Source organism: Ammospiza nelsoni, chromosome 14 (assembly GCF_027579445.1).
Source record: "Ammospiza nelsoni isolate bAmmNel1 chromosome 14, bAmmNel1.pri, whole genome shotgun sequence".
Lineage (NCBI taxonomy): Eukaryota > Metazoa > Chordata > Aves > Passeriformes > Passerellidae > Ammospiza > Ammospiza nelsoni.
In genome coordinates this window covers 16,065,020-16,078,944 of record NC_080646.1, presented here as the reverse complement: position 1 = coordinate 16,078,944, position 13,925 = coordinate 16,065,020, and the positions used below count along the sequence as shown (strand labels likewise).

General features: G+C 41.0%; 1 protein-coding gene across 3 annotated transcripts in view; it reads left to right on the top strand.

Moving 5' to 3' along the window:
- SCAPER (S-phase cyclin A associated protein in the ER) overlaps window positions 1-13,925 on the top strand; it is a 136,549-nt gene that overhangs the window by 94,816 nt on the left and 27,808 nt on the right. For all 3 annotated transcript variants that reach the window (XM_059482023.1, XM_059482022.1, XM_059482024.1), the window contains exons 26-27: window positions 5,708-5,937; window positions 9,549-9,704. In XM_059482023.1, the coding sequence (XP_059338006.1) occupies window positions 5,708-5,937; window positions 9,549-9,704 (386 nt within the window). The remainder of the gene's footprint in view (window positions 1-5,707; window positions 5,938-9,548; window positions 9,705-13,925) is intronic.

The following is a 13,925-nucleotide window of genomic DNA, read 5'->3' as shown; positions in this document are numbered from 1 at the left end:
TGACACAGTACCAGTTAAAGTTATTTAGAATGAGTACCTGAACATAGAGCAAAGAAATGTAACTGTACCAGACCCGAGACAACTTGAAAGAAAAAGTACCTTTCTATTTGTGTTGTCCTATTGTAAATAAAGGTGAGTAAAACAGTTTTATTGAAAGGGTGCTCTTGGGGGTCAGGCTGGGGAATCACCCCTGGCTGGGGAATCCCCCAGCACCTCCCTGTGCCCGGGGCTGCTGTGCTGCCAGAGCCTGCCTGCCCTCACAGGGAGCACTGCACAGAGACCTGCACCTCCTGCAGGAGCACAGAGGGCATTTCTCAGGCCACCTAGAGCTCAGAGATACTGCAGAAGGAAAATTTACTGCACTTAGAGCTCTTTTCAGTCTGTTGCCAAATACTACCCTTGAATTGCAGCAAAACTGTAATTAAAGCTTAATGTTTCCCATGATCCACAGTGGACTTTTCTTTCCTATACAGAAAGTCTCTTATGTTCTCTTCATGCAGAATTGGCCCTTAAACTGGGATATCTTCAGAGTTCCATGAAGTGCATATTTGAGTACAAAACCCAAAAACAGTGCTGCTTTTCTAACCCTGATTTTTCTCTCTTGAAAATATAATAAATCAGATCAAGTTTGAATTTTCTTTTTTTTTTTTACAAAAAAGAAATATACAAACTGAGAGCAGCTCTGAATACCAAAATACTAAAATATACCCCCAGAGACTTTTAACTGCCTCCACTTTTCCTGGTTGGATGAGCCATGTGATGCAGTCTTTGCCTATGTCATGTGTATTTCCAATTACTGTTGGAAAATAAAACCCAAAGTAATACCAGGAGTAATAAATGAGAATATATATTTGCAAGGTTTTAACAAATTATTAAACAAGTACACCAATATTTGCTGAACACAGAAACAGTACTGTTTTGAGAAACATTTCAATATAATCTTGAATACATTCAGTATGAACCTTATTTGCAGCCAGTTTCATGTGGATTTAGTTTTGTTTTGGGTTTTTTGTGTGTGTGTGTGTCATCCAGCCTGTCCAGGTTAATAGTTTGAAGTATCCTGTTCAGACCTTTCTTTGCCTCCTGCCTTAAGGCACTGGTAGGAAACCTTCTGTAGCCTGACTTACCCTGTTACCTTCCTCAGCCTCCTTAGCTCTGGTAATGCCTAAATCAGTGTCTGTTGAGGACAGCAGGGCTGTTTCCTGATTTCCATGATTAATGGATCAAACCTTTCCACCTACATTCCTACAGCTCTTGTGCTGGAGTTGGAGCTTCATTTATTTACTGCTGTCTCTGCTCTTCTTTGTCTACTGTAGCCAGAATATTGTTGTACAATAATTGTAGCTTTTCTAGTTGTGTGTTTTGGAAGGTTTCATACCAACACAACCAAGTAATTAATGGAGCTATAGGCATGTAAGAATCATTTAATACTTTGGGGTCTTATTTCCAGTCAAGTGACAGCAGTCATGTACTTTCCAAAAGATATCTGAGAAGCCATGCACCTAAACCATACCTGTCTGTGAGATACCATGGCACATCCCTGTGATTGTTTTTTAAGGCAATCTTTAAAGGAATAGTATCTGAAAATTCTAAGACATCATTAGTGAATGTGCAATGAATGTTAGATGATGTAGCCATCAAACAAATGCAGGGACCAAAACTCAGTTGCTGGTTACTTTTTTCTTCTCCAAAATACAGTGCTTAAATTTGGACCATATTTGAGTTTAGTGTCCTATGACATTTTACTGGGTTTAAGATAATCTGGCTATCTAGTCACAGGAAAGTAATTTTTCTCCTCCACTTCTTGCCTGGAATGTGCTGCCATGTAGTTTGGGTTCTTCAGAATGACAGTATACATCCTATTGCAGTTTCTTCACCACTCGTGGCCAGTTTTTGTTTTAGTCTTCTGTGCTGCATGAAATAAAGCAGCTGCATGTTAGCACTGATGATGGCAAGAGCTGTGAAATCCAAGGTACATCTGTGCTGCTGGGCTTTTCCGGTCCATTTTGAAATTACATCTGTCCCCACAGGGTTCAGCTGTGTGGCACTGCAGTTCCCTCAGTCCCTAATAACAACCTGACCAGGGATGACTTTATGATGCTCCTATCCCCATTGGTCTGGCCAGAAAAAAAGTTTTGCACCTTTTTTAAGACTGGTTCTGAGAGCAGAGAGGGGAGAGAAGAAGTGCACAGTTTGTTTTCAGACACTGCACTCACTCCTCCACATTCCTGCTCCTGGACTGCATTGTCTGCAGACAGACAGACAGCAGGACAGAGCTCTCCTTTGCTTTTAGTTAGTTTTAGCTAGCTGAGGCAAAGAAGTTCCCTGGACTGTGGTTATTTTTTTCTTTTTTCTCTTTTCTTTGGAGCTGTTCAAACCTGCTCTGGACTGAACACCAGCAGGGGTTCAGCTCCCACCTGTGGCCTCTGGGCCAGGCCTGGGCTGAGGCATTTCCAGCACCAGAGGGACTGATCAGAGACTGAGTGAGCTGAGCACAGCCCTCAGAGGGACTTGCTGAGTGTGTCATCTCTTCAGAGCAACAACAAGTTTTATTGGTTAATATTTCTCTTCTTTTGTGCTGGTGAATGCTTCGCCTGTTAAATAAACAGGTTTTTTCCACTTTTCTCCAAGGAAATCTCTTCCCAAACCAGATGGGGGAGGGAGCCTCTTGAATTTGCTTTCCAGAGGAAACCCCTTTAGAGGTTTTCTCCCACATTTTCCCTAAACCAGGACATAAGCCCATGTGGAGAGTAGTAAATCCTGGAAACAGGGCTGGAATAGAAGAGGTAATGACATGCTGAAGGATTTAGGGGTGGGGAATTTAGAATTGAAACCTCCACCTGCACCATCTCAAGGCCATGCCCTTCCTGAGCCACTTCCATTTCTTTGGTTCACTAGTTACTCCATAGAGAGTCTGACATCCTACTGAGACTTCTGAGGTATACTTTCAGTGTTTTTGAGGCAAGCTCAATGACTACACATGCAAAAAGCACAAAATCACTCTTGGTAATGGGAGAATTATATGAAATAATTCACCAAATGAAGAGAAATTGTGTGCTTCTAAAGGTCTGAAGTCCTTCCATTTAGGTTTACCAACTCTACATTTGAAATTCTTCCTGGCTGTGGAGGACTATGTCTTTTATGAAATAAAAATATGAATGAGTTGTCAGTGCTGGACCTCTGCATTGCTAACTGGGAATTGTTTGGTGGTTTTTGTTAGCACAGAAGGAGAATGTGCTCTGATCTGCAGAGGTATTTTGGTGATGTGAGTCAGAACAGAGGAGCATTTTCAGCTATATTAAATGTGTGCCTAAGTGCTTTACTGGATTGGGGCCATATTCTGCAGCATCTTACAGGATTAAGCCCAAGATGCTGGGCAGAGCTGTAGAGCTTATGGCAGCTCTGCACAAGCATGGGAACCCCTGCCCAGGGTGAATTTTCCAAGGAATAATTTATGACTTGTGTGGGGTCTGTACCAGAGCTGAGAGTCAGGTCACCAGAGTGTTCCAATTCAAAATCCAACCTAAAGAAAGTAGGACTCCTGATTAGGCCCAGCAAAGTCAGCCATCAGAAAAGCTAAAATAGCATTGAGATGTTGGATGTGGCAGATATTTGGACAGTAGTTACAATTTCCTGATCCCCCTTGTGATTTAAAAATGTTTTATACCAATTACTCAACAAATCAATTTAAGTGTGTAATCCCACCTGTAGATTTGTGTCAGAGAAATTGTTAAACCTCAGGAATATGGAGTGTTGTTACATTTACCCATTCAAAGCTCATGTTCAACACAGTTTCTCTGAATATCATTAACTCCTTGTGTAATTGACACAAAGAAACCAGAGCTTGAAAGCTTTCATAATTACACTATTAAATCTTAAGATTTCTTACCCCTTTGCTTGATGTAATAATCAACAAGCAAGCACCCCAATTAATTTTGCTTCTGCAAGCACACCAATTAATTTTGAACATAAATCTTAGCACACTTTCACACTATCCCATTAATTATTTCTTCAGAAAAAGAGCTGATCTGTTGTCACTCATTTGAGTTAGTGTAAAAGGAGACTCTTCAAGGAATTCAGTTCAAATTTACCTATTTTCTGTTAAGCAGTATTTCCTTCTATCTGTTGTTTGACATAACCCTGTGTAAAAAACCACATTTGGTCTCACTTTATATTAATTAACACACACACATTTTCCAAAAAAAATTGAACATGAAATAATCTGTGCAGTAAATTACTCTAGTAAGTGCCAGATCTATTTATTTTACAAATTAGGAAGAGCAGTTTTATTTCAAAGCATGAACTTTCAGAGCTAAGGACTATATACTTAGAAAATATATTTCTCCTATGTACATTGAACAAAATGTTCAATGACATTTGACAAAAACAGACGTTATCCACTCATAGTACTGCTCATGACAGCAAACCAAAGGTTGTGCTGCAAGATATTATAATATCTTTTAAAAATAGCACAGATAATTTTTTATCTAAGGTGAAAAAAAGCAGTAAGTAGCATTTATTAGCAGTTTTTAAAACTTGGTGTTCAGAGCACAAAGCCGCATTTAAGTTGATTTCTATGTGGCAAAGCTCAGTGTGTCTGTTTCAGTGAGCAATTGGTGTCATTAGGCCTGAATTATTTTAATTATTATCAACAAATGGTACTGGAGCCATGTAGCATTGCTTTTCCTATTGAACTTGAATAAGCAGCTAAAGACTTCTCACTTGCTCTCTTGGCTCAGCACCAGAAACAGACCATTACAATGAGTTTTAAGTACCAGCACAAGGCTCAGAGCTAATGAATAATAAAGAAATGTGCATGTTGTTCTTTGTCACCAAGTGTCACCAAATCCCTCCTGATACCTGTAGGAGGAGGAATGCTTTTCTCTGGCCACGCTTGCATTACTGAGTGTAAATGATTTTAACCTGGAAGGAAAATGGCATTGAGGCCAGTATTGATCCCTGGTGCCTGTGTCAGCCTCAGGCTGTGGCAGAGCAGGGGGATGTGGGTTTGGCCCAGCAGCATCAGCCATGGGGATGTTCCAGTGTCTTGAGTGCTGCCAGTGTCTGCCTTGAGCACTGCAGGACTTTACACACACTCCACTTACTGTGTGATGGTAACAGGGCAGGATTTCAGCTGGATTCATTACCTTGGGCTGCAGAAATGGAAAAATGAAAAGAATTTTTAAAAATTTATGCTCTCCATGAGTACTAATCTCCTTCCAGATCTGTATCCTGCATATAGATTTGTCATCAGATTTACGTGTTGTCCAGCTCAACTTCACCTTTTTAGGAGTGGAATCCAGTTAAATGATTTAGAAAAATGAGATTTCTCTGAGGTCTGCTCAGAGAGAACTGGGTGTTGTGCTTCTGACATGATTGGCAGGTGGGTGACCTCTGATGGACAAGTGCAGTGGTCACTGGTGGTGTTTTATGCATAAGAACACAATCCTGCTAATGGAACACTGCTGCTGTCAGGCCTCCTTGCTTCTCAGACATGGCATTCTTGTGACTTGATTTATTCTGGTCCAGCTTGGATTATGTGCTTTACCTTACCTTGTACCTGCAATGGTTTCATGTCCATCAGCACTGCTAGAATGTTACCTTATTATTACTTTCAGTGTAGGCCTATGCGAATTTGTAAATGTTTCTCTACAAACTTTGGTTAGTTTTACTGAATTCTGGTTGTGGTTTTTTTCTCTTTACTCAGGTTAGTGTTCCAGATGACCATAATGCCACTGCAGGCAGAAGTGTAAATAAGCAGGTATTTGAAGGTTTAACAACAGGACTTCTGAGGGTAGCTGCTGTGATTTTCAGATGTCTCATCTCCAGCTTCCCAGATGGAAACAGCCACTCTACTGCCCTGAAGATATTACAGGAAGTGAAAAGTAAATCCTCACAAGTGGAAGCCTTCAGCAGCAGAGTCCAAGACCTAATCAGGTTTAAAAAACTATAATGAAACTTTTTAAAGTATTCCTTATGAGAGAGAAAGCAAATTGCATCGATTTAAGAGAGGAACAAACTGCTTTAACCTTGATGCAGTGAGAGTAGTTTGTGTGGGTAGTCAAGAAGACTACTGAAATACTATATTCTCAATCAAAAATGTTCTTAAAAAAACTGCAGACAAAGAAATACAGAAACCCAAGATTTTTTTATTTTTGGACTTGTTTTTAATGTTCTTTCCATTAATTTTCTCTCCTGATTATGTAGGAGCTAGTTTCCATGCATTTTTCTCTCAGCTCTCTATGCCAACCGTGTGTGCCCATTGCCTATGGGCTCTCATGTCATACCTGCATTCATATAAGCTGGTCCAAAAAAATACATTTCCTATTATAAAAATCACCCAGTCATTCCTAGAATCCGATCTTATCTGATCCTGATCTGATCTTATTTTAATAGCTGAACCGAAATATATTAGTACATGCATAATTAATACATGTTTTAAATATATGAAACTAATATATATCCAGCAGTATACTAGACTTGCTAAAAGTGCACAGTTTCACTGGTAAGCTATATAAATAGTTATCAATAAATTGTTATATTAATAGTCACCAGTGTGTCTTCAGCCCTCTGAAGAAATGAAGTTCTTCTTTATATGCTACTGAAAATATGTCACAGTGAGCCCTCAGACGTTTCAAAGTCTGGTGTGATGCTGATGGAGACAAAGAGGACATCTGGAGGAGAAAAGCAAAACAAGTAGTTGTCATAGATACCAGTGACCTCTAAAACTTCTGTGTTCTCATGTAACTCTCCTTCTCCCCAAACAGGTTTTGATAGAGTGTGAAATTTCAGGATGTTGTATTCTGCAATTTATGAATGGGAGGGTGGGAGGTCTGTGCTGAGCAGACATCTGACACTGGCTGGGCCCAGCACAGGCAGACCCTCAAGATAAGGAGAGACATGAGAATCTGAGCAGGTCCCTCACCTGAGGCACTTTAGAGGATCTGGTTATAAATGGGGAATGAAAGGCATGATGACAAGGTAATGGTGCAATTAGGACAAAAAGAGAGAGGGCATTTTAAACCAGTCAAAAACAGACAAATTCTGTCATTAATGAGAATCTTTCACCTCCAGGTCATTGTATCATATGTCATGGGGAGTTGATTAAGTGAGAGTTTTAGGAAGATGGGTGAAGAAAGAGGAGCACTGAATTTTTTTTTTTTTTTTTCCTATTTGGGACTATTAGACCTGGTGCATAAACACCAATTATCTATGTGCTGTCTGGGTATCAAAAGGGTAGCCAGGTTATTTCAGCTGTGCTCCTGTGGGTAAAAAGAGATGGAGGCAATAGATTAGAGAGCTTTGACATTCCACTTGTGTGTGTGCTCAGCTCCTCGAGGAAGGGAGAGCTCCATGCATCTTCCTGATGTCTCCGGGTGCCAGGGAGGAATAGTCCCAGCAGACTGAAAGCTCTCATCCATTTCCTCTCTGCCAGAGGAGCAGCTGCTCTGTGCCCAGGTGTGGGTGGGAAGGAGGGGGACAGTGGACACAGTTTGCAGGTGTCACACTGTAGAGATGCTGCTGGGGAAGAGAATGCTGATGAGAAAGGTTGTGCCTTTTTGTGAGCCACCATCTATCAGCATTAGCTCTGGTTTATTTAGTTCTTCCTCTTCCCTCCTATTTCTCAGAGCTGTTTCCAGCACTCAGCATTTCTCTGTGACTGTGATGTATCTAACACCCAGCTCTGTTCCTGGAATTATTCCACTAATGCAGGAGAACTTGTTTATCACCTGTGTGATCAGGTGGATTGCTTAGATCAAAATTGGCAAGAAACTTAATGCTAGTAACCTTTCATGTTGCTAAATAGAACAGACAAATTTACCAGCACAATGAGTGTGCACTTAATAATCTTTGTGCATCTTTAGGTGTTTTTAACTGCTGTACTTCAGCAGCTTTAAAAATCTTCCATGCTGCAGTTCAACTTCTTGCATTATATCCAGTGTATTTTTATTCTTAATTCCTTCACTTCTTCCAAAAGCTCTGTGTCACTAGGGTGGACATTGGCAGAGAAATCTGTCTTTGAGCAACAGCAGTGTCTGAAAAGTAGGAGGTTTTCTTCTCTAGTGTCAAAATCCCTGTTCTTTCAAAATTAGACTGTAGGACATGTTGTGAGGGAATAGTTATCTTTAATAAACAGTTGTACTTCTGTGAGAAGCATTATCTAATCAATAGTCTTTATTGATAGAATCAGTGTTATTTAATAATGTTCCCTGTTGAGTCAAGTTAGGGTGGTCTGGTCAAGTCTGGCAAAGTTAAAGCCAGTGGTGTTCCCTTCTCTAGGAGCTCTGTCCTTGGAGCCATCTCTGCCAAGTTCCCTTTAGGAGCAGCTGCTGAGACAGTGATCTCAGGGGGGTTGGTGTAGGCAGGGTAGGAACAGGGGATCATTTGTTGGTGTCTGAAGGCAATGACTTCCCCATGTCTTTTCAGCACAGGATAGAACTGCAGTTCTTCTGGTTTTGACAAAAGGTTTCTCCTGCTTCGTAGGAGTGGAGGAAAATAGAAAGAAAATTAGAGGGGAAAGAAAGGGAGATGATTATAGTGGACCTTTGTGTCCACAAAGAGAGTTGATCTCACCTAAGTCAGCAGAATATGGTGGTTGAGAAGGGCTAAAGCCTGAGAAGCTGGATGTTTGTGGTAGAAAAGCAAAGTAGGTAAAGTGAGGTGATATCAGCAAAGTGATGTGGAAAAATACATCTGTGCATGGTTTGAGTGGAGTTGATAATGATCAAGGTGTAAGAGAACCTGCTGTGGACAGAGAGATCTTGGTACAAGGATGAAGAGCAGATTTTGTGGACATATATTTCCAAGCTATTAGAAATTCAAAGAAGGAACTTCAGCAGCTGTGATCTGAGGATCAGTAATGATGATCTGGTTAACCCTAATAAAAAAGAAGGCAGTTTTCAGTTTTTTAAAAAAAGCACTACATGGTTTTCTCTATATTGAATTTGATTGTGTCCTGTGGAGATTTTTTTATATTGATCCTTCTATACTGATGGTAGAAGGTTGTTAATATTCTATTAGTCCCTGAGCTGTTGCATATATGTTTTTATAAGAGGGGAACAAAGCCCAGCAATTGGCCAGTGGTTGCTATGATGTATGAATTGCTATAAAACATTATCTGGGCAACATCATTGTCTTCTTGAATTAGTGTGTTCTACAGAGTTTACCTCTTCATGCTAAAAAGAAATTGTGTTGTTGCAGAGCTATCAAGATTATTATAAATCATCTAACTATGGCAAAATTCCATTGTCCTCCTAGCAGTATGCTAAAATAAACATTTATACTCATCTTTCTTGTACAGTATAATACAAATTATCCTACAACTCTCAGATCTCGTAACAAAAACTACTGATAGTCACAGAGAGCCAGACCTGAAGTTATTGTAATCAAAATTGTTTTATTGAACCCTTTCAGAAGGAGTATTTAAGTGATCACAACCTGCTTTTTGAGTGGTTTGATAGCAGAGAAGCAAAAATTATTTCTTTTGCAAAGTTACCAAAACTGTTGTGGAACTATTTTTTGTAATACACTTTTTCCTGTGTTTGTAGTTACGTGGTGAACATGGGACTGGTGGACAAACTGTGCTGCTGTTTCCTTTCTGTGCAAGGCCCTGTGGATGAGAACCCCAATGTAGCAAGTTTCCTGCAGAGTGCCACAGCAGTGCTGCATGGCATGTGCCAGCTGTGCTGGGCTCTCAGTGGAAGGTGGGTACAGTGCTCCATGGTGTGTGCCAGCTGTGCCTGGCTCTCAGGGGAAGGTGGGTACAGTGCTCCATGGTGTGTGCCAGCTGTGCCTGGCTCTCAGTGGAAGGTGGGTACAGTGCTCCATGGTGTGTGCCAGCTGTGCCTGGCTCTCAGTGGAAGGTGGGTGCCATGGTGCTCAGGCAGGGGCCTCCTGCTGAGGCTGCCAGCCAGAACTGTGAGACACACAGGGACAGAAACGGTGCTGGAAATTGCCTCTGTTCAGCCTCTTGCCAGCAATCTGTAATCTTGCACTGAGCCTGCTTCTTATAAGCCACCTATCAGAATTGCAAACTTTGCCTCCTTTACTCATCATTCCCCACAGACTTTTATCACTGATAGTTTGAATGTCCAGTCTCAAAGACTTCAAGAGGTACTTTATTATGGGCTAAAATCAACTGTTAATTGATTTGTCTCTATGATTTATCTCTAGAGCAGCCTAGTTCAGCTCTTGCTCTTTAAAATACCACTGTCAGTAAGGGAACTCTATTTTCCATAAAGAAAGCTATTACTAGATTTGTCAGGGAATTTTCTAATGCAAAATGCTTGTTGTTGTAACCTAACCAAGGCTGTGGGAAGTGTGCATGAGGGTTTGTGCCTGCCAGCAAATCTGGACTTCTGTGGTCTGCAGTGTAGGACAGCTTGACACTCATGTGGGAGTCACAATTTCAGAGCTTTGGGCTGCACTTCCTAGAACCTACCACACCATTACTGTTACACATTTCAGGAAAAATCAAGGCTGGCAGGATTTCACAATGCATTCCTGAAGGGTAAAATGATGCTAGGGTTGAAAAAGAAGAGCTAATAAAACATAGGATAAGAAACAAAGCTTTAGGTAAAAGCTGTTGCTGGTAGCCAGGGACACAAACACATGGAAAAAGAACTGCAAGAAATATGAGCCCAAAGAGACCATCCCAACTTACTGAAATTTCCCTTTCTGAAAGCTGCCAACTTGGCATTTTAAACTCCAGCAGAGCACTGCCAGAAGTCAAATACTCACTAAATAAAATAATAAAAATATCACCCTTCTGTTAGTGGAATAATAGCTCTAGCTGAGAGTGAGTAATACAATATTTGCAATTTCTGTAGCAGGCACACACTTCACCAAAATATTAGAGATCTTTGCACCCCAAAATAGTACAGCACTGCACACATACATCCATCAAGAACATCTGTTCTTTGTAGCACCAGGATAATTTTGGGGGTTGAGTGTTTTTCTTCACAGTTACACCAAGAAGTATCTGATCCTACCATGTCCATAAGCAGCAATGCTCTGGATTTTATCCAAAGGTGCTGGTTGTTCCTGATTCCAGGTTACATTGTTCATTTGAGCATGAGAAGAAATGAGAGGAATGAACCTGGAGATTTCAAAACTGTTGTCTTTCACTTCAAGATCAAAAGCCTTGATGTAACTGATTAGAAGGGCAATTTAAATCACATGTCTTTCATCACCTGAGCCCCTGTCATTTAAGCAGTGTAATTCTGTCTTGTCACAGCAGTCCTCAGTGCTGGAGGTGATTTAAGTGGAAAAAGGTACTGCCAAACACAGATTAAGGTGGCGGGAACAGAGCTCAAATTTATTGAATTCTTAAATATGACACACTACAGTAATACATGATGTGTGATACCTGTTTGCAGCACAAAAGGCAGCCCCTCTGTGAGAAGGACAGATGCCTCTTTCATTCCTGGTGAATGGGGTGGTGGCACTGCAGCCTTTGCTGTGAGCTTTTCTCACTCAGCTCAGCTGATACAGGTTTGTGACAGCAGCCTGCCTGTCACAGCCCTCTGTGCATCCCAGCCCTCTGATCAGCCAAGGGCTGAGCTTGTTACTGACGTTTGAGGAGCCCAGCAAGTATTTCAAGTGCTCTGACACTGTAGCATGAAAAGAAGTTTTGCCAAAATAATGGCAGGCTTTCACCATTGTTGCAAGAGCAAATTTGAAATGTTCTTTTCATATATCCTCCTGTATAAAGTGGTTCCAGGTTGGAAATTTCTTTATGCTCCTCATTGGTAACCAGGGGATGGGGATATAAATTAATCTGGTTTTTTTTGTTTTTCATGGAGATTTTCAGGCTGTTACCTGTCACATAGGAAGTTGTCATTCCATATGTAATCCATGAGAGCCCTGTGGTGGTGCTGTCTGGCTGTGTGCAGATCTCAGCACTCAGCAGTGAGTGGCACAGTGGGAAGCTGACACAGGACAGTAAATGCTGGGTGGGGTACCAGGACCACCCCAGGGCTCAAACCAGCCCAGCACAACTGGAAATGCCCAATGAGCTGTGGGATCCTTCTCCTGTGCATTCAGATCCCAGCAGGTTGTTGGGAACTGTACTGCAGCTGTAATTGCTGTATCCCCAGAGGGCCAGAAGTTCTTGTTCAAAACTCAGGTTTGAAACAATTAAAAGATCCAGTCCTGTGGGTACAAAGTATGTTGGGCCATTTCTGGAGCTCTGAGGTAGGAAGAGCTGTCAATCTGACTTTCCTGCCTTCCTCAAAAGCACATCTCATGAAACTGCAAATTCAGCAGAGTATTTCTAAACCAAGCTCTGGATTGACACCCAGTGTGTATTTGGACAGTTCCTTCAGGGAAAGAATTCTGTAGGCATTGAAGAGATCTCAGCCAGGTCCCTCTCTGCACGTGCCTCTACCTCAGGCAAGGTGTCACAACAATAGTGATTATTAGAGAATAGCCTCAAATGATTTTTTATATATATATATAAATCAACATTATCTTTTTAAATGAGGTCTGTGGTTGATATAATGTAGATGGTAAAATTTTAAGACATGAATTAAGAGACTACTTTTATTACTGTGGTAGACTTATAAGGAAAAAAAAGTCCAAAATCATGGAGTTAGATACAGTAAAGAAAAGTCTTACTAATGTAGAAGCATAAATTGGAGGATTTTCAATTTTAAAATCATAAAATGTTATTGAAATAAGGGAATATATTCTGAACATATGTTATAAACATACCCTATTATAAGAGAGGCATTTTCTTTCCATTAATGATCAAGGTCTTTAAAAAAGATTTAACTTTGATATTGATCTTACTTTTCAAATTATCATTTTTGATACTGGCCAATAAATGCTTGATTGATTCTTTTAATTGAAATTTTGCTGTGAATGGAATAGCAGATTTTCCAAAAGAACAATTGTTGAAAACCTTAATAACTTGTTATCCTGTTTCAAGCTTGTTTTGATACTTTTTGTCCTATTCTCTTACACAGAGAGAATCATTGAGGGTGACTTGAGACCTCTAACTGGAAGTCCCAATTTTCTGATGCTGTTTTGCATCTATAGCTAACAGTGGAGGTGAGAGCTCCTTCCTCCCTGATGAGTTTTTTTAAAAAAAGGTGTATGAGAGCTGAAAACAGGGCATTGTCCCTTATTGTTTGTAGGGAAAATCAGAAAATGCAGCAGGTCTGAATATTGAGCTCTCTCTGCTGAGCAGGTGAACCTGGCATTTGATACTTAGGCTTGAAAATTGTGACCCTGGTAATGCTTAACTGACTTTTGCTCACCATTACGAGTAACAGTAGCCAGAATTGAAAACAGAGACATTTTTACTAACCTGAAATAAAACAAAATATTAAATACACTTTGTATGGAATAACAACATTGTGTGGCCATATAGACCTCTTGGAATCTGTGTGCAATTGCAGATGTCCAGTAGCAATGTTCAAGATGACAGCCCTGATTTCCAAGTGTATCATTGGAAGTATGACAGATTCAAGGCCTCTTTTGGGCCCTCAGGTCCTGACTACACATCTGGAATGTGCTTGGCTTGTACCCACAGGACAGAAAACAATGAGCAGGCCTGGAATGCAAGGAGCATTAATGAAGGCATGACCCTGCAACCTCAGCCCAGCCTTCCCTAAGAGCAGGGGGAACACTGAGTGAGTGAGGATCTCCATGGCAGATCTTTTGTCAGCATAGCAAAGGTTCTGCTGTGTTCCTGTCTTCTCCTGTACTGCCCAGAGTTCATCCAGCCTAGATCCCCTTTCCCTAGTTCTCTGGACCTGAGGTTGCTGTCCCAGAAGTTGCTGCTCTGTGGAGGGCTGGAGTCAATGCCTTGTGTCACTTTTGCCCATGAGTGTGAGTGAATAAAGTCACAGTGTCCCAGAGTTACTGCAGGGAGCAGGGGAAAGCAGTGCAGCACTGCAGGGTAAGGGTCAGTCACTGGG